The sequence below is a fragment of the Ambystoma mexicanum genome, chromosome 8 (assembly GCF_040938575.1).
Source record: "Ambystoma mexicanum isolate Mex_15411 chromosome 8, UKY_AmexF1_1, whole genome shotgun sequence".
Taxonomy (NCBI): Eukaryota; Metazoa; Chordata; class Amphibia; order Caudata; family Ambystomatidae; genus Ambystoma; species Ambystoma mexicanum.
This window is the reverse complement of record NC_090929.1, coordinates 87,745,076-87,765,742: the sequence shown is the minus strand read 5'-3', so window position 1 is coordinate 87,765,742 and position 20,667 is coordinate 87,745,076. Positions and strand designations below refer to the sequence as shown.

Here is a 20,667-nt window from a genome sequence, read left to right as displayed (position 1 = left end):
GGGGATAGGCAAGAGCCTTGCGGCACACCTGCTGGGACAGGCACTGGGTCTGCTGATTCTTTGCCGATGGACACTCTGGAGGTCCTATCAGCCAAGAATGATTTGATCCAGTTGGTAGCGCTCTGAGCTAGGTTGAAGTTGTTTGCTAGAGTGTTGCAGAGTTTGTCGTGGTCGACCAGATCGAAGGCCGCTGAGAGGTCCAGGAGCATCAGCAGACAGAGTTGGCCTGCTTCTTTAGTGGCATCCATTTGGATCTTCAGATCAAGGAGGGCTGTCTCTGTACTATGGTTGGGGCGGAATCCTGACTGGCGGTCTCCTAATAGTTGATGGTGTTCCAAATGGTTCTGAATTTGGCAATAGGCTATTTTGTCAATTATTTTTAGGAGAAATGGGACTGTTGTAATAGGTCGGTAATTAGTGGGTATTGAGGGGTCCAGGGATGTTTTTTTAGGAGTGGTGTCACCCAAGCTTTTTTGATACTGGTGGGGACTGTGTTTGTGAGGAAAGAGGCATTGATGAATTCGGTAATTATGGGTGTGAGGGTGGGGGCACAGAGTTTTACTAGATGGGAGGGGAATTGGTCTTCTTTACAGTTGGAAGCTTTGAGTTTCATTATGGTGTCAAATACTTCTTTGTTAGACACTGGTGTAAATTGAAATGGGGGACCAATAGTGGCATTTGATGTAGTCGTTGATATAGTGGGTGGAGTTTTGTCAGCTAGGAGCGTTTTTTTATTATCAATTTTGTTTTGTAGTAGGAGAATTTTAGATGAGAGTGCGTTTTGTATAGTGGTGCACCAGTCTTTGCTAGCGTTAGAAGGTGCTGAAGTTTGACAGGGGTTTTCAAGCTCTCTAAGGATGGTAAACAGTTCTTTGCTGTCGGAGGACGCATTAGTAATGCGGAGGTTGAAGGCATTGGCTTTTTGAGAGATTATGGCTGATTTATATATTTTGTTAGCTTCAGCGAAGGCTAGGGCCGATTCTGGGGTATTGTTTTTCTTATGGAGGTGTTCAAGAGATCTTTTTGTGCGTCTTAAGGCTACAAGTTCCTCATTAAACCAAAAACAGGAACGTTTGTCAGGTCTACGGGTTTTGGTAGTAATGGGAGCAAGTAGGTCAATAGTTTGGGTAAGGCATTGTTGGTATTGTTCAGCTAGATAGGAAGGGTTATTAGTGCCTGGGACCGTAAGGGCAAGGGCAGCACTCAGGACTGGAGTGAGTTTGTCGGAGGAGAGTTTTTTGATATTTCTAGTTTCGAATGCTTCTGGTTTTTTAGGGGTGATGTGCTCTGTACTGGCATTATCTATGGTGAAGTTAATTACATAGTGGTCTGACCAATTGACTGGGAGGATGGAGTCAATGGTGATTAGAGAGTTGAGCGTGAGAAGCCAGTCTAGGGTTCTTCCTTTTGAGTGGGTGGGTTTTTCTATCAGTTGTACGAAGTGCATTTCTGACCTGGTTGTATAGAATGTAGATGCTTCTGAGTCCAGGGGGTCATTGTATCCTAGGTTAAAGTCACCGAGGACTATGCATTTAGTTTTAGGCTTGATGAGGGGCGTTAGGAGTAGCGGTATGTCCAAGTTAGGGTGTGTATTTTTGTTGGGTGATCTGTATACCACTAGTAGGTTGGTAGTAGTTTTGGGGTTGGAGGTGTACTTCACTAGAAGGAGTTCATAGCCTTGTATCTGTTCTATTGGGCTAGCTCTGATTTTCAGAGTGGTTTTGGCTATTATGGCAACTCCACCTCCTTGGGTGTTTGACCTGTCTGTTCTAAAGATACTGAATCCTGGGGGAATAGCAAGGGCTAGAGATGGTCCTGCTGCTGGATGGAGCCAGGTTTCAGTGACCACCAGCATGTCAAGGTGTTGGTCCTCAATAAGGTCATGGATGTCTATGGCATGGGCACCTAATGAGCGGGCATTGATGAGTGCGCTTTTGAGGGTGGAGGAGGGGGCAGGGGGTGGTGTGTTATCTAAGATGGTGGAATAATCAGTGGTTTTGTTATTGGATAGGTGTTTGAGTGATGTGTTGTGGAGGCTTTTGTGTTGGAGATTAATGGGCGTGGTGTTTAGTTTGGTTGGTGTATTGGGTGTGGTGGTGAGTGGGGTGGGTAGTAGGGGCATTTTAGTTCTAGACATGAGTCTATTGAGTCTTTCATTACCCAGTATGGGTGCGGTCGTATCATGAATGCTGATAGGTATGGTGTGATTGTATATGGACGGGTTGGGACTAAGACACGGGTGGTCTGAGGTTGCTCCATTTTAATGGTGGTGGGTGTAATGTGGGTCTGAGGGGATGGTATGGGGAAAGGGCGGTGTGTGGGGAGGAAAGGGGTGGGGTAGGGGATGGGGAAGTGGCGTGGACAGCCTGGTCTAACTAGTCCTTCGCCAACCTTGATGAGATGACCTCTTGTGCATGGTGTAGCATTGGGGACTAAACAATAGGGGAACATGATAATGGTAAGGAGCGCCAGCATTATATTGGTAGGGTCTGAGTAGTCAGTGATATAGTTTGATGAACTATTTAGGCACATGGGCTGGGTACAATAGTCCAGCACAGGCAGACAACGCCTGTGTTGCTAGCAGGGTGCACAGGCAATGGGTCACAGGCAATGGGTCACTTAAATCCGATTTAAGCAATCAGGCACAAAACCATGGGTCACAAGCAGGGTGCATAGGCAGTGGGGCACCTAAATTCGATTTTAGCAATCAGGCACACAAATCCTAGGTCACAAGCAGGGTGCATAGGCAGTGGGGCACCTAAATTCGATTTTAAAGCATTTCTCCACTTTCTTTACTACAGCCTAACATCATCGTTTTGCAGTCTTCTTTAAGTGAAACTTAATCATGTCATAAGAAGTAATTAGTTACGGTTCATCATTGGCATCTTGGGCTTCTGGTGTGTCGGGAGGATAGCTCAGGTGCAACGTGCTCACCTTGGAAGCAAGACGCCGTGGAGCAACACAGGTTCGGTCCCCGGGTCCGTGCTTAGAAACCTATGGGTATTAAGCGCGTTATAAATAACCAATTACATTACATTTACAAAGCACAAGGTCATAGTTTCATGCTGTGATAGCATTATAATATCCTATTATAGATACTACCAGTCAATGAAATATTCATATATCCATAATAGTGTCCAATGCTGACTTTCTATGTTATTGCAGTCTATCCTTAAATCTACTTTATGTTTCAGGTAAATAAGCACTGCTTACCAATATTCTCCATTTTCAAAGAACGTGCCCTTACCCTCCCAGTAACAGTCCTCCTTAGTGCTCAGAAGTGCACAGCACCCCTAAAGACAGAACAGATTGAGGGTGGGGCGGGGAAGAAACAAAGAAGGTGGGGGGTGAAAACACAGAATTAACTGGAAATCCATACAGAACCAAACTCTGCCATGGCAATTATGGGCAAAACCCCTTGACTGACCAGCTACCGGTCCTCCAAACCCAGCTCCATTCACCTGCAAATCAGTTTAGTCTTCTCGAGGCACCCACCAAAAAGCAACATACTCCCTACCTCCACATCCTAGCAATGTCGACCATCCGGGCGACCGGTCAACAACGATCCTAGACTTGTCATCCATGTCAGGAACCTCTTGAGGGTGTACCCTTCAGTGCCTTGACCCGGGTGCCTCCATCCCACCACCTGGCCTCTTTTGGAGTCATCACTGTGTAGCTTTGTACCTTTTGTAGAGGTATCCACCATCATCTCAACAATATGCCTTTGCCGTTGCTATAGCTACCAGCCACCACTGAATTTCAGCATCAGTAAGAAAATGGAGTCGGTTAGCCCCCTGTGTCCTCTAGGAAGAGTCGGGAACCCCTTTCCAGAACGTTTCTCCATTTCAGGTCCTGCCCGTCTCGGACAAGCAGCCGATGCCAAGGGTATTTCTGCCCATCCTATATGTTTGTTACTTTGTAGCCATTGTGTGCTACTCAATGGGTGCGGATTGCAAAGTCAGTCATTTGAGTGGAGACCTAGTTTGGCTTTTGGTCACTATCATCAAATGTCGGGGTGTGTCGCCTGATCTACGGCGGCATCCAGGGAACGTACGGGCAGTAGTATGAGCTTTATCAACCTTTTGACCGTGCTGGCTCCTAGGATGTCTGTGCTTTGGCTCAAGCCCACCATTGGGCACCAGAGACCCTTGTGCCTCTGTATATTCTTGCTTAATTGTATTGAGGTACTGCCAGAGGTCATTTTTGTGTTTTCAGTTTGTGCCCCAACAGTCTCTACTTTGTTCTGCCCGATTTGGAGGTGGGCTTTTCAGTTCAAAGTGTCAGATATCCTTACCTATAAATGTAGCGATTCACGTCCGAATCGTCTCATGGTCCCAATTTGTCTTGACCACACAACAATCTTAGTTTGGGCAATTCGGTGGCAAGTAAGCACCACCTGTAAGCCCGAACTTGCATTGAAGTACAGGTAGGCAGGAGATGGCATGTGAAAAGGGACACACAGCTTCTGGGTGTTGGTTGGTTACTTACCCACCCATGGACTGCCTATGGCCATGCTAATCCGTGTGGCCATCCCCGGTCACTACCTGCCCCTTCCCTATCCATAACACATCCTCCAAGGATCTCTTAAAACTCTCTCCATCAAGCAGTAGCATGCAATAGCACACCTGGAGTGTTCCAAGTGCCGAATGGGATTACCGCAATAAACTATCTCAGGCCCAAATAACCACACAGACTCAAAGAACATGGCAAAATACTACTTTATTTTCATTTCAATAAAGTAGGGAAACCTGGTGATCAAACAGATTGCAGCTCACACACTCTCAATGCATTAAGCTTTTGGGTACCGGGTGCACAATATAAATTGATAAATAAATAAATAAAATAAATGACACAAACAGTATTATACCTCGACATATGTCAACTATGACATCATCCTACGTGGCTAACTGTAAAAACCTACTGGGTGGAGGGATTGGTTGAGGGAAACGTATACATATAGTCTATGTGAGCGTTAGTATCATCATTGGATGCCTCTGATCGGGAAGGCACGCTTTGAACTATCTCTAATTACGCAAAATACTGATAATAGCATAAAAACAGCAGCAGATAGCTTTCTGCAATAATGTATGGTCCACCCTTACATAGACTCCCATCATTGGTTGGCACTCTCTTACCAGCCTTGGACATTCGACTCTTTAGCAGCACGTAAGCAACGAAACCCAGGTGCAGGGGAACAACATCAGACAACTGCCTTTCTTAGCTAATTAGTCTACCATCCCTCATCAGTTAGGCCCTAAGCAAAGGCTTCTTCTTTGTAGTTGACCTTGCTGACTGTTCTCTTCCTTGGAACTTTAAAGGGAGTGTAGGTACATTGCTATCTTCCTCTGGAGCTTTATGAATAGGTCTTGTTTTCTGGTCCTGAATCACGTGTGAGGAGACCATGATTTTGTCCATTTTGCCCTTCTATTTAGTGCAATTTGATTGAATAATATTAGGTGCTATTGCTCTCCTTGGCCTCTGGAGACTTGGTTGCTCCATTCTGCAAATGCTTTTTACATCTTTAATTGAACAATACTTGGCATTCGCAACTGTTCACTCCTTTACTTAATGTAAGAGAAATATGTCCTGCGTGCATAGCTTATCCTCTTCAACTCCTTTCGTGCCGTGTAGTTGCTCTTCCTGAGGCTTGATTCTGAGCCAAGCAAATACCCTCTGATCTTGCATAAAATTGTATTCCAGTGCCTGTCAGCTCTGCAACCTTGGTTTCCCTTCTCAAGGCTTCTTGCTTCGCTTTTTACGATGCCGATGTCCATTTTCTCAACATGGCTGCTTTACTCATGTTCTATTTTCTACTTTAGCAAGCTCCATATGTCTCATCTACCTTGCGTTTCTGCATATTTACATCTACTACATCTCTTGTCACTAATCATCAAAGTGTTTATGTTTTCTTCATATTCGCATATATGTTTACTTTTCCACATTAATCAAATCTTCACTCTCTAGATATCCATACATCGAGTTCAGTGCGTGCACGTAACTTCTCTCTTTAGTGGCGTCACCTTACGTATGATGGAGGTGAGGGGGTGGGCCCTATAAATGATGTGCACATCTGCCTCTCTACAGTAGCATCAAACATTAGCCTGCCATTGTTTTTTCCACGCAGTCTGCTGAGAGTTAATAACTTAGTTGCAGCTGTAAATGGCTACTGGTGTAATACATATGTCTTGGCCAAGCGTGCCTTCAGCCACTCGATTTATATCTCTTCCAAGCACTGAGGTCCTGTTAAAAACGAGCTGTTGTGATCTTATGGTCAGCTAGTACCATTATATCAGTGCCTAGCATCAAGTATCAAGGCATCCACATAGAGTCACAGCGGCATTGGCCTGCCGTCAATAAATAGCACATCATAAACTGTGCCAGTTACTTCTCTGTAAAGATCACTTATATAGATGTACTGCAGTACGTGAGAAAGAAGACAGCCTGGCTAGACTCCTCCCTTGTTTGGAAAATTCTGAGTCTTTACTATGCCTGTGTCTGCCCCGGTTGCAACTGTGGGGCTTTGTCGTGCTGTATGGCCGTCCATTTAATTTAATATGTTGTGACTACTTGGTGGGATTTTCACTTCTAGTGAATAGGGATCCAAGTTTATTGGGTTCCACCTACACTCAGGATATTATTGTAGAGTGGGTGAAAAATATGCTGTGCACAGCATGTGGCATGCATTTGTGCATGTGTGGGCGAACCTGTACTGAAGTCAGCACCCTATCCTCATCCATGTGGGTGTCAAGGCACTGTGCCCAAGGAAAGTCGACCTGAGAAAGCCCCCACACTAGTTCCGTAAGACTGAGAAGCTGCCCGAACCCCAGTACGGTACGTAGGGGCTTCTTTTTGGGACCGCAACCCTGACAGATCTGTAAAGTTTGGCTCTCCAGATGTTTTGGACTACAACTCCCATCAGCCCTAGCCAGTGCAGTCAATCATACGGGATCGTGGGAGTTGGAGTTAAAACATACAGAGATCTCCGGTTTGTTGACCACCTGCCCTATGAGTAGTATAGAGCACCTTTAATTTGATCCTCGTTTTTTTTGGAGGTCAGAGCAGTTGCCTCAAAATAGGTGTAACCTGGCCCTTCCACCTGCTCTTTTATCTAGTCTGGCAGCCTAGGTTTCTAAAAGCTGTAGCCGCCTCAAAAGATAGTCAGGAAGGTCTAGGTAAGGGCATTGTCTAAATTACAGTGGGAGGACATGACCCTCACGACCTAGCCTTGGGAACTAACATTAGTGAAGGGGAAGACCTTGCACAGTATTCAGAGATGGTAAACAAAAGAGCTACTCACAGAATTAATCTGCGGTAGGAGAGGACAGGACTTGTTAAGTTTAAAAAATCTGTGGTAGGAGAGGATCGGACTTGTTAAGTTTAAAACCCAGGTTGTTAAGCCATGGAGCAGATATGGGAAGGAAGCCCATACAAAAATGTGAGTTCTAGGGATTCTCCTGGTCTCCAACAACACCACCTCTGGCTTCTCACTGCTTGGTTCTGGCAAGTGTTGCGTCATCCAGCTGTTACCAGCACAGAATGTTCCGGTCGCTGTATCCTTCCAAGCAATTGCAGATGATTTCTGCTGACGACTAGGAGTTCTCATCCTTTTTGACAGGAATGTCGGTGCCATCGGTGCAGTAATAAAATTCAAAGGCAAAAGATTGAAATAAGTTTAGCCAGGTCCTGGATGTAAACACTGAGTAACACTGAATAATAGAGGGGATAGCAAGGAACCCTTGGGGGACCCCACATAGAATGGGATGGAGCACTGAGTCAAAGGTACCAATAGAAACTGAAAAGAGGACAGCCAGGCAAGGGCAGTCACATTAAACCCACCCCAAGCTTGCACAGGTGAATGGTTGAGGGCCACCGAAAGATCAAGGTGCAACAGTACCACAGGACCACCTCCATCCACAACTCATAACAGATTATCCAGGACAGAGAAGGATGGGAGCCCATAAACTGGGGATCAAGAGAACCCGATCACTGTTCCCAGCCCATTCAGTGACTTCGGCTTCAAATGGTAGAAGCAGGAGATTGAAGGGATTAAAGGAAGGTTTCTTCAAGAGGGGTTTGACTTGGTCTATCTAAAACCAAAACGGAACACAGCCTGAAACTAGTGATATACTCACAATATGAGAAATTGCAGGGGGTAAAATTGAGAACTTATCATGGACAAGTGGAGCGCCAGGTTTTGTTGTGGGTGTATAAGATAGCACTAGGTCTTTCGGAACTGGCTCAAATTTATTTCATGAGTTTATTATTAGCTAAGGTTTATGAGATCCTACAAATGCCTGAAGGAAGAGAGTATGTTAGCTAGGAATGAGGAAACTGTGGGATTTGAAAGAGGGTTGAAAGGCTGTCAGGACATTGTCTAAGTTGCATATTGTGCAAGAGACAGATCAAGCCAGGTGCCATACCTCCGGAAGTAACAGTGGAGGCTGTGGAGCGAAGTGGGGCTATATACCCCAAAAACACGGCGCAATACTGTAGAGTGAGCTGGATGTTGTATTCGTGTGTAAATGCCCTATCATATCATTATTCAAAGCACAGAGCAGGCCACAAAACAAACTGTGTGCTATTTCCATAGACGGTATAATGCAAGGAGCAAGCAGGGCACAATATCGTTGGAAGGCAGAGTGCAAGGCTGAAGAGCAAGCTGGACGCTATATTTATTAATTAATTTATATATTTAATACACGCCGAAGCTCGCAAGAATCAGGGCATGACATTGCCACGAGGACAGAGTGATTCACAGGACGACAATCAAAAAGAGAAGAGGCGACAGCAGTGTCGGACTATGCATTGATATGGCATAGTTCGAAGGTTATCTAAAGAGAGTGGTTTTGAGTTGTTTTCTGAATATTTCAAAATTGTTTTCATTCTAAAATGGCGAGGTAACTCATTGCAGTTGGATATAGCTTTGGTAGCAAAAGCTCTGCCTAAGCCCATAGCTTTTATTCTAAGAGGGCCTGGCTCGAGTAGTCCTTGCTTTTCAGATCTAAGGCTACGGTTTGGTTCATACCATTTGAATACTTGCTTGAGATAGGCCAGGGCTGTTCCGTATAAGCAACAATGGACCAAAGTCAAGGATTTGAAAATGATACGTTCTTTCATTGGTAGCCAATGGAGGTCTTTTCTGTCACTTGTTATATGTTCTCGTCTGGATTTGCCTGAGACGGACTGAACTGCATTGTTTTGTATTATTTGACAGTGTTTGATGCATTTGCTACTGGCACCCAAGAGCAGGGCATTTCCGTAGTCGAGACGTGACCGAATGGTGGCTCTAGCTATTGTGGCGCTATTTTGTTTGTTTAGTAGAGGCCTGATGCGGCTTAAAAGCCTTTGGTAGTTTTGGCAGTCCCGCTTTAGATACGAAGTTTGAGCCTCGGCTCCTACTGAGGATTGTAAATAAATTCAGAGAGTCTTAACTTTGTCTGACACTTTGATAATGGTGTCCTTTGTGAGAAAGGAGGAGTAAGCTGGGACTAGGTTGTTTAAGGCTTTGGTTGATCCGAATGTCATAATCTCTGTCTTGGAGCCATTTAGACACATCCAATGTGACATCATCCAATTTTCTATGGAATTATAAATGGCTGAGAGTCTATTGTTGTCAAGTGTGTGGTCACCGCACAGTTCTAATATTAGTTGTGCGTCATCTGCAAAATTAGTGAAATAAATCCCAAGTTGTAAAAGAAGGGAGCAGAGACAGCAGAGATATAAATTGAAAAGCAGTGGTGAGAAGCTGGTTCCCTGTGGAACACCACAGTCCACGGACCTAGGTGTGGTAGAATGTCCTCCCTATGTGATTCTGGCGTTTCTATCTTCAAGAAAAGATGCAACCCAATCAATGGCCTCTTCAGAGCAGTTTCCTGCAGTGTCCAGGGCCTCTCGGAGCTTACGATGATCCAATAAATTGAAAGCTGCCGAGAGGTCCAAAAGGATTAGCTAGCCTGCTTTTTCCTTTGTCCAGGATGGCAAGCATTCTGGTTTGCAGGTCTAACAGGCAGATTCAGTGCTGTGTGCGCTTCTGAACCCTGACTGTTGTGGATGTAAGAGATTGGTCTTGTGAACATATTCCTGAAGTTAGTGTGTGGCTACTTTATCAAGTATCTTTAACAAAAAATTACAGTTGTAATTGGTCTAAGATTAGAAGAGTCCTGTTGATCCAGACCTGTTTTTTTTACTAGAGGAGTGACTGTGACAGTCAGAGCAGGCTGGGACCTAGCAGAGGACTGGATCCTTGGGGGGAGTTGTACCCTTGACAGTATTAGTCGGCCTGGTTACCTTCACCTACTGATCACACCACTGAGAGAATGCAACCCCTTGCAACTTGATATAACACCCTGAGGTCCTGTAGGTAGTATATTCCAATCTATCCTAGCGATAAAAAACCCGTAGAGCAAGGACTTAATTGTTACATACGTTTTGATGATCCACAACAAAGGATACAAGCATGTGTGCATGCATTTGCATGCATGTGTGTATGAGTGTATTTGCAAGGTGTTAACGTTTATGTTCACGGTATGCAATAATTCACATTCTAGAATGTCCAATATAGTTCCTGTACATATTGTAAATACACTCTACACATTTGTAATATTTGTATCATCGATTGGGTTGCAGTGAAATAAACCCATCCAGAGGGATGTCAAAGGACATTTGCTGTGTGACAAAATAGCAGGAATTTGTTTAGATTGCACCTTTTAGTAAGTTATGTCATACCATTATGAGGTTAATAGTGCAGTAGAACATCAGAATGTGAATTGTCTGCTATATAGTGCTATATAGCATTCAGGAAAGAAGACAATGTCATATTAAAAGTGAAAGTATCAATATCAGAGACCATTCTGTGCCTCAGTGTTACCCATGTGATTACATCCCTTTGACCAAGTCGAAGGCAGTTTCTCTCGAGTAGATGTGAAAGAGACAGCACAGGCTTCACATACTGGACTCCAGCCTCTACAAGCTACACACTCCGTCATTTGCAGATAAATGAGAGAGGAAGGGGAAGGGTTCTCCAAGTTACCCTTGACTCACCTTGTGGTAGCGTGTTGGGATTTACGGCTTTGCCTTGGAAAAGGTGCTTGACAATGTGAGAATCATCATGTGAAGTTTTACACATTTTTTTTAAATAATGGGCATTATATCCAAAGGAAGTGAATTCTATCGGACATAAAAAATATATTAACAAAGGTTAAGGGAACAAAAAGAAGTAAAATTAGGTATAACTGTATAATAAAATATTGTAAAAAGGGCCCTACAATACATTTTATTTCTAAGGCCCCATTATGCCATTATGAAATGTTTGGAGAAAACAGATTGCATGTTGTTATGGGTCATTTTAGCTTGAAACTTTTCAAGTGTGACTCTGGGCTAATAGAGCCCTCAGCTGGGGAGCCATAAAAGACTGTGTCTACCCTCTTCAACACATGGATGACTTTCTCAGAAGTCCTACTTTTCAAAGAACAAGACACCACATTAGGACAATACATAATGTCATTATTTATTATTAGAAAATCTATTTCACTTGTTTGCAGATACATCACTTATATATTTCACACAATTCACGTCATCCCTCCCTATGTCCAGCCTATGCCCACATGTCACATGTATTCCGCCTCATTATGTCTTTATATATAACTCACTATTGAAACATTTTGTTCAAATCCCCATTTCACTATGTCAAAGGACAGTTTTTGACTTGTCACTATATTTTCCACCTGAGAGCAAGCCTAACCTGTTTGTCACCTCAATAGCAGTCGGGGAAGTTCATCAGGAAACACACATAATCAGAGCGCTTGCACCTATAACAAGATTAACATACACACCAATCAGTGACATATGGCTTCTAAGTGAAGTATTTGGGAACAGAAAAATGAAGCCTAAATTGCTATTGGTGCTTGGAAAGAGAGTAAGGAGTAATACATCCATCACTTCCTCTTGGTTGCTTAGGAGTCAGACTTACTCGCACATGATTGGTTCTGCCATCAAATGCATGACCTATGTCACCCAATGGGCATTATCCTGTAAATTTGATACTTCCACCACTCCAGAAAAGTGAGATAAAGCCTAAGAACCTTTCTCTGTGTTCCATGGAAACATTTGTATCTAAAAAAAACCATCAATCTATTTGTTTGTCTCCTATTCTAAAAACCAAGGAACTAACCTGTAACATACGAAGAAAGGCTTGAGCCAATCCTTATTTATTCTTTGCCAACTGGAACAATTTTAGAAAGAAAGTGTCGTCTCTTTTGTTCTCCCAATCTCTTTCTCTAGTAAGTTCATCACTAGATCCCACAGTTCATGCGTTAAGTTGTCATCCACTGAGCACAGTTACCTGTCAACATAGTATACCATGTGGAGCTGAACTTCCCTTCTGTGTCAGCGGTGCCAAGGCCTTGGTCAATAAAGCCTTGATGACTTTATATCAGGCCATTATGTGGTCATCCTAAACAAGTCTTGAGATAAATATAATGCTCCGGCCAAAGGAGGAACTGCAGGCGTCCCCCGTGCGATGCCATGCGGTGGTCTCTTTTAAGGGTTCTTGTTTAGGAACTTGACCTATCGCGGTTGGCAAGGGGGTCAATGCTGGACTTAGAAAGAATCTCCACAGCTTGGCTCCATGTATAGATGTTAATTTCCAGAATCTGCTTGGCTATCATCTTGAGCGACAGCCCTCTGGCCGCGATGGAGCATTGGAACAGGTCTTACCATAGCCGGCCTTATGGGGGGGGCGAGCCGGGTGACCGCCCGGGGCACCACGCCCCCCAGGGCGCCTTTTGCCCCTGCCACGCCAGCTCAGGGGAGTCTTTCAGGGGCTGGTGTGGTGGCAGAAGGTGTGGCAGGCGCCACATTGTCATTAAAGGAACCCGCGATGGCGGGCTCATTCAATGACAATGGGGTGCTAACGGCACCTATTTAACCTCCTCGCCAGAGCGAGGACGTTAAAAAAAAAATAAAAGTTGCCCATCCTGGCCCTGCCCCCTTCTGCCCCGCCCCCTGTTAACCAGGGGGGCATGGTGGGCGAGGGGGGGCGCCAGTTCGCCCAGGGCGCTGCTGCCCTTAAGGCCGGCCCTGGGCCTTACACAGGACCAGGGGCTGAACCAACGCATCCTTAGGACTATTGTGAAAGACAGACCTGGGGGTCTTAGGGCTTCCAGTGGACAGCAGTTTTAAATGATCTGCAGTTGATCCAGATGTGCTCACACTGCTCCTCACTGCTCTTGGCAGGGAACAGGGTCCTCTTATTCTAGTAACTCCACTTATCCCGTAAAAGAAACTTTGCCAGTGTAGGTCTTGGCTGGGTAAAGGGCATATGAACCACACAATGTACAGTCACTGATAGCTAATTGATCGAAGTGTTAATTCAGCCGTAAGGGTCTCCTGGAATCATCCTAAAAATGGCAAGACGAAGCGTGGCACGGGGGTGGGATATAATAGCTCAGGGGAGACATGCTTGACTTGGAAGCAAGACAACATCAAGAAACAGGGGTTCGAAACCCAGTCCTGCACTTAGAGGCTGGACTCCGGCATGAATCACGATGTCAGAACCCGATGTATTTATTTATTTTAAAGCGGATCCAACAAACTGATTTTGTGGTTTCACTAGCTTCGTGTTGGGATATACTAGCCTTTCCCAATGCACTTTTGGAGTATTGCTGTTTTTGGAATCTTTGCAGAAGAACAAAACACCTAACTATATAGCTATGGGTTAAGTGTTTGCCAGCGTTGTGTGGTGGTGCGTGTCTTGCCTCTCCAATGCAGTTATGTGCCGTGCTAATATTTAGCTTGCCGGCTTCGCTGCACGGGTCGTTACTGGGCTACTAACGACAGTGTAGGCAAGCAACAATGTCCGCGTCAGGATGGCACGGCAAAGGGGGCGGAATTAACGTTGAGCTAGTTCTCCTTGACCAATCCGCCACGTGGACCTGTAAAATTGCATGCAGGGGGAGGGGCGGTCCCACAGCCCAAAAGAACTAACGTTGCCGGTCCATGTAACTAAGATTCTTAAAAAACAACCACCTATAGATTGATGATCAAAATCCTGTATCACAAAACAACCCATTTAAATGCTTTGGGAACACTAACAAAAAGCTCAGGTCGGAATAAAGTTTCAACAACACTAACAAAGTAACAGATTGAAAGCTGTCTATAGGAGTTTCATGGACATTTACTCATCTGCTTTACGCGGTTGCTCGCCAGCTCATTTGCAAGGACGCAGCATGCCTTTCATGGGGCAGGCACACACCCTACTGATTTACATGTGACAAAGTCCATAGGTCTGTGGCTCTGGCCACCCCATGCCAGAGATATAGCTGGGGACAAAAACGTTATACTACAGTGCATTTTCATAGACTCCCTTACGTCTTCTTAGCTGATTATGGGCCTTCCATGGCAACCGTGCCCCTGGCTCACACTATGGGCCATAGAAACAAGGGGCAATGGAGGCTTCCCGTACCTTAATGTTATCATTCTATGTCCAGGTTTTCTGTTACCCTGCGCCTACAGCAATACTTGATGACACAAAGATTTAACCCCTTAAGTACCAAGGCTGAGTATGCTAATCATTTTTGCATAGACTTGCATAATAGCCAGCATCCTTAACCCCTTAAGTGCCAAGGATGAGTATGCTTGTCCTTTTTGCATAGACTTGCATAATAGCCAGCATCCTTAACCCCTTAAGTGCCAAGGCTGAGTATGCTAATCATTTTTGCATAGACTTGCATAATAGCCAGCATCCTTAACCCCTTAAGTGCCAAGGATGAGTATGCATGTCCTTTTTGCATGGACTTGCATAATAGCCAGCATCCTTAACCCCTTAAGTGCCAAGGCTGAGTATGCTAATCATTTTTGCATAGACTTGCATAATAGCCAGCATCCTTAACCCCTTAAGTGCCAAGGATGAGTATGCATGTCTTTTTTGCATGGACTTGCATAATAGCCAGCATCCTTAACCGCTTAGGTGCCAAGGATGAGTTTGCTTGTCCTTTTTGCATAGACCTGCATAATAGCCAGCATCCTTAACCCCTTAAATGCCAAGGATGAGTATGCATGTCCTTTTTGCATAAACCTGCATAATAGCCAGCATCCTTAACCCCTTAAGTACCAAGGCTGAGTATGCTAATCATTTTTGCATAGACTTGCATAATAGCCAGCATCCTTAACCCCTTAAGTGCCAAGGATGAGTATGCATGTCCTTTTTGCATGGACTTGCATAATAGCCAGCATCCTTAACCCCTTAAGTGCCAAGGCTGAGTATGCTAATCATTTTTGCATAGACTTCCATAATAGCCAGCATCCTTAACCCCTTAAGTGCCAAGGATGAGTATGCATGTCCTTTTTGCATGGACTTGCATAATAGCCAGCATCCTTAACCGCTTAGGTGCCAAGGATAAGTTTGCTTGTCCTTTTTGCATAGACCTGCATAATAGCCAGCATCCTTAACCCCTTAGGTGCCAAGCATGAGTATGCTTATCCTTTCACATAGACCTGCATAATAGCCTTGCAGTTAAGAAAAGGAGATTTGTTTGAACTCTTATAATCATTTATGGAGGCCTTGCAAAACGATAACGATACTTTTTAAAATATTCAGAAATCAAAATAATTCAGTAGTCCCCACCAAGTGAAAATGAAATATACAAGAAAGATCACGGTCTATTCACCATTGTAAGAAACATTGTTTTACGCCCTGACGCACAGGGAGTGATTCAAAACATAACGCCTGACATTGTCGCTACGCTGCTGGTAGTTTGTGATCCATGATTTGTCAACGATCTTTTCGTGTGCTATGCTTTGTGTTAAGCTCTGTAGTGATAATATGTAGCCTGTCTTGTTACTAAACCCAATGTGAATAGATGTTGTAATATTTCTAAATGAATGGAAGTGTTTCTTCTATGTTTATCATGTCACGTGCGGTACTTTTGCCGCTGCTCCTTTGAATGTCATATGTCCATTGAAAATGTCACCATAATGTTCTCCTCTGTGTTTAATGTGGGTGTGCTGTGCGGGGGATTTGACACTGTTAGAACTCATGTTTAAATTTGCAAACAGGGATCGATCGTACGCCACGCTGGGACCCAACTGGCGGGTTCCAGTCCGAAATTCTCCCAGAAGTCGCAGCTGTGTATACAGGTACCATACGGTGGTGGTGGGTCTGTCTTTCCACAAATGCACTGTTGAGTTAATCCACTGAGTCTGCATGTGTTCCTTAGTGAGCAAAATCCAACATGCCGCCTGAATTCCATGGTATAGTCTTACGTGTCTTAATTGCACGTCCAATCCATGGGTGGAACCGTTGAGGAATTGTAATCATTTGCTGCAGCACGGGGTGGCACAGTCCTCCTCCAAACATCAAGTAATGCTGGGGTGACTGTCCCTGATTATAGAGGGGAACTGCCACCAGTGCCAGAACCATGGCAAGACATGCACCCAGCCTATTGACCCCAGTCTCCACGAAAGAACAGAGTATATGATGGTAGTCTGACCAAACACTGCACATACTCACGGTCACACTGAATAAAGACCGCTGTTGCCCTATAAGGTCTCATTGGCTGGAGAGCCTTTGGTGGTGGGACTGTGGCTCTGAGGTGTGCCCTGGTCTGTAGCCCCACTCAACACCCTGACCACATGCTGTGCACGCATAACCACTACCCCTACAAGGCAGGGCCTGTCCATGCTACCCTGTAGGACACTGATGACTCAGGCTACTTTGCTGGTACGGATCCACCCAAGAGGCGCACCGCCGCAAAGCCCGCGCATGGCGTCCCACCTCTTAACGCCGCGCATGGCGTCCCATTTCATAACACTGTGCATGGCGTCTCACTTATTTGTCCTTTTTTAAGCGCCGAAGTCCCCCAAATGTCAACAAATCCGACATTGCTCAAAGACATTTTGTCCTACAATATTTTTGTTCAAGAACATTGTAAAAAAGAGAACATTTGCCAGGAAGAAGGCATTAATGGCAGCACCGCTTCAAGGAGCTGTCTGGTTAACAAGACACAACTGGTGCACTGGATTCACAGTGTGCCAGGGGGGCGTCACATGACTGGTGTGTGCCGGGGGGCCACATGATTCACAGTGTGCCAGGGGGGCGTCACATGACTGGTGTGTCAGATTCACAGTGTGCCAGGGGGGCGTCACATGACTGGTGTGTCAGATTCACAGTGTGCCAGGGGGGCGTCACATGACTGGGGTGTCATGATTCACAGTGTGCCTGGGGGGCGTTACATGACTGGTGTGTCATGATTCACAGTGTGCCAGGGGGGCCACATATGACTGGTGTGTCAGATTCACAGTGTGCCAGGGGGGCGTCACATGACTGGTGTGTCAGATTCACAGTGTGCGGGGGGGCACATATCACTGGTGTGTCAGATTCACAGTGTGCCAGGGGGGGCACATATAACTGGTGTGTCAGATTCACAGTGTGCCAGGGGGGCGTCACATGACTGGTGTGTGCCAGGGGGGCCACACATGACTGGGGTGTCATGATTCACAGTGTGCCAGGGGGGCCACATATGACTGGTGTGTCAGATTCACAGTGTGCCAGGGGGGCGTCACATGACTGGTGTGTCAGATTCACAGTGTGCGGGGGGGCACATATCACTGGTGTGTCAGATTCACAGTGTGCCAGGGGGGGCACATATAACTGGTGTGTCAGATTCACAGTGTGCCAGGGGGGCGTCACATGACTGGTGTGTGCCAGGGGGGCGTCACATGACTGGGGTGTCATGAAAAATGCCCTCGTCTAACATGATGATGGTATCTTGTGCTATGCCACATTCCTCTCTCCTCTAGGCGCTGCAACAATAGCTGATACTATACATCCCCAGTGCTGATTCGTTTTTTTACTTTTTTTTTATCAAGGTTTATAAATGTGGGTTCTATCAGTTTTGTAAGTCCTGAGCGGGAATGTTTAGACCTTACTGGCCAATGCGAGGCTGAAAGAGAATGCAGTACAGGGTTTATCCATACTAATATGTGTATATTAATATATATTTATTTACAGAGACATATTTATACACATATATATATATATATATATTATCACCTGTAAAAGGTTATTTTTATTTTTCTTAGGGTATTATTGAGCGTGGAATTGACTCTGGGAAACAAGGTAGCGCTTTGCAAGTCATGGGGGAAGCACACGGCGAGGGAAGCAGATCACAAGGGATCAGTACAAGGGAGCGGGGCGCTAACAGTGGCAGCAAGAGATCTACCAGCAACCAGGGGAGGAAACAGCGGGGGACACGGGAGGGCGGGCAATTAGGGAGCTAGAGATCTACCAGCGACCAGGGGAGGGCAGGCAATTAGGCAGCAAGAGATCTACCAGTGGCCAGGGGAGGAAACAGCGGGGTGCAGGTGAGGGCGGGCAATTAGGCAGCAAGAGATCTACCAGTGGCCAGGGGAGGAAACAGCGGGGCGCAGGTGAGGGCGGGCAATTAGGCAGCAAGAGATCTACCAGCAACCAGGGGAGGAAACAGCGGGGGACATGGGAGGGCGGGCAATTAGGGAGCAAGAGATCTACCAGCGACCAGGGGAGGAAACAGCCGGGGACACGGGAGGGCGGGCAATTAGGGAGCAAGAGATCTACCAGCGACCAGGGGAGGAAACAGCGGGGGACATGGGAGGGCGGGCAATTAGGTAGCAAGAGATCTACCAGCAACCAGGGGAGGAAACAGCCGGGGACAGGAGAGGGCGGGCAATTAGGCAGCAAGAGATCTACCAGCGACCAGGGGAGGAAACAGCTGGGGACATGGGAGGGTGGGCAATTAGGGAGCAAGAGATCTACCAGCAACCAGGGGAGGAAACAGCAGGGGACACAGGAGGGCAGGCAATTAGACAGCAAGAGATCTACCAGAGACCAGGGGAGGAAACAGCGGGGGACAGGGGAGGGCGGGCAATTAGGCAGCAAGAGATCTACCAGCGACCAGGGGAGGAAACAGTGGGGGACATGGGCGGGCGGGCAATTAGGGAGCAAGAGAGCTACCAGCAACCAGGGGAGGAAACAGCTGGGCACAGGAGAGGGCGGGCAATTAGGCAGCAAGAGATCTACCAGCAACCAGGGGAGGAAACAGCTGGGGACATGGGAGGGTGGGCAATTACGGAGCAAGAGATCTACCAGCAACCAGGGGACGAAACAGCAGGGGACACGGGAGGGCGGGCAATTAGGGAGCAAGAGATCAACCAGCAACCAGGGGAGGAAATAGCCGGGGACAGGAGAGGGCGGGCAATTAGGCAGCAACAGATCGACCAGCGACCAGGGGAGGAAACAGCGGGGGACAGGGGAGGGCGGGCAATTAGGCAGCAAGAGATCTACCAGCGACCAGGGGAGGAAACAGTGGGGGACACGGGAGGGCGGGCAATTAGGGAGCAAGAGAGCTACCAGCAACCAGGGGAGGAAACAGCCGGGGACAGGAGAGGGCGGGCAATTAGGCAGCAAGAGATCTACCAGCGACCAGGGGAGGAAACAGCTGAGGACATGGGAGGGTGGGCAATTAGGGAGCAAGAGATCTACCAGCAACCAGGGGAGGAAACAGCAGGGGACACGGGAGGGCTTGCAATTAGGGAGCAATAGATCTACCAGCAACCGGGGAGGAAACAGCGGGAGACAGGTGAGGGTGGGCAATTAGGGAGCAAGAGATCTACCAGCAACCAGGGGAGGAAACAGCGGGGGACATGGGAGGGCAGCAATTAGGGAGCAAGAGATCTACAAGCAACCAGGGGAGGAAACACCCGGGGACAGGAGAGGGCAGGCAATTAGGCAGCAAGAGATTTACCAGCGACCAGTGGAGGGAACAGCGGGGGACAGGGGAGGGCGGGCAAGCGGGAGGGCGGGCAATTAGGCAGCAAGAGATCTACCAGCAACCAGGGGAGGAAACAGCGGGGGACAGGGGAGGGCAGGCAATTAGGCAGCAAGAGATCTACCAGCAACCAGGGGAGGAAACAGCCGGGAACAGAAGAGGGTGGGCAATTAGGCAGCAAGAGATCTACCAGCGACCAGGGGAGGACACAGCGGTGGACAGGGGAGGGTGGGCAAGCGGGAGGGCGGGCTATTAGGCAGAAAGAGATCTACCAGCAACTAGGGGAGGAAACAGCCAGGAACAGGAGAGGGAGGGCAATTAGGCAGCAAGAGATCTACCAGCAACCAGGGGAGGAAACAGCGGGGGACATGGGAGGGCGGGCAATTAGGGAGCAAGAGATCTACCAGCAACCAGGGGAGGAAACAGCCGGGACAGGGGAGGGCGGACAATTAGGGAGCAAGAGATCTTCCAGCAACCAGGGGAGGAAACAGCCGGGGACAGGAGAGGACGGGCAATTAGGCAGCAAGAGATCTACCAGTAACCAGGGGTGGAAACAGCGGGGGACAGGAGAGGACGGGCAATTAGGCAGCAAGAGATCTACCAGCAACCAGGGGAAGACACAGCGGGGGACAGGGGAGGGCGGGCGCGCAATTAGGTAGCAAGAGATCTACCAGCGACCAGGGGAGGACACAGCGGGGGATGGGGAGGGCGGGCAATTAGGTTGCAAGAGATCTACCAGCAACTAAGGGAGGAAACAGCAGGGGACAGGGGAGGGCGGGCAAGTGTGAGGGTGGGCAATTAGGCAGCAAGAGGGGAGCAGACCGCCCCGTCTGAAGTTAGGTGGGGAGCAGAGTGGGGTGCAGAT

The 20,667-nt window shown here is 47.0% G+C and overlaps 1 protein-coding gene across 6 annotated transcripts in view; it reads left to right on the top strand.

Annotated features, from left to right (window-relative positions):
• RALGPS1 (Ral GEF with PH domain and SH3 binding motif 1) overlaps positions 1-20,667 on the top strand; it is a 2,625,553-nt gene that overhangs the window by 2,458,533 nt on the left and 146,353 nt on the right. For 4 of the 6 annotated variants that reach the window (XM_069609374.1, XM_069609372.1, XM_069609371.1 and 1 more), the window contains one exon: positions 16,054-16,134. The exons of the other annotated variants lie outside the window; for them this stretch is intronic. In XM_069609374.1, the coding sequence (XP_069465475.1) occupies positions 16,054-16,134 (81 nt within the window). The remainder of the gene's footprint in view (positions 1-16,053; positions 16,135-20,667) is intronic. 6 annotated transcript variants of the gene reach the window in all.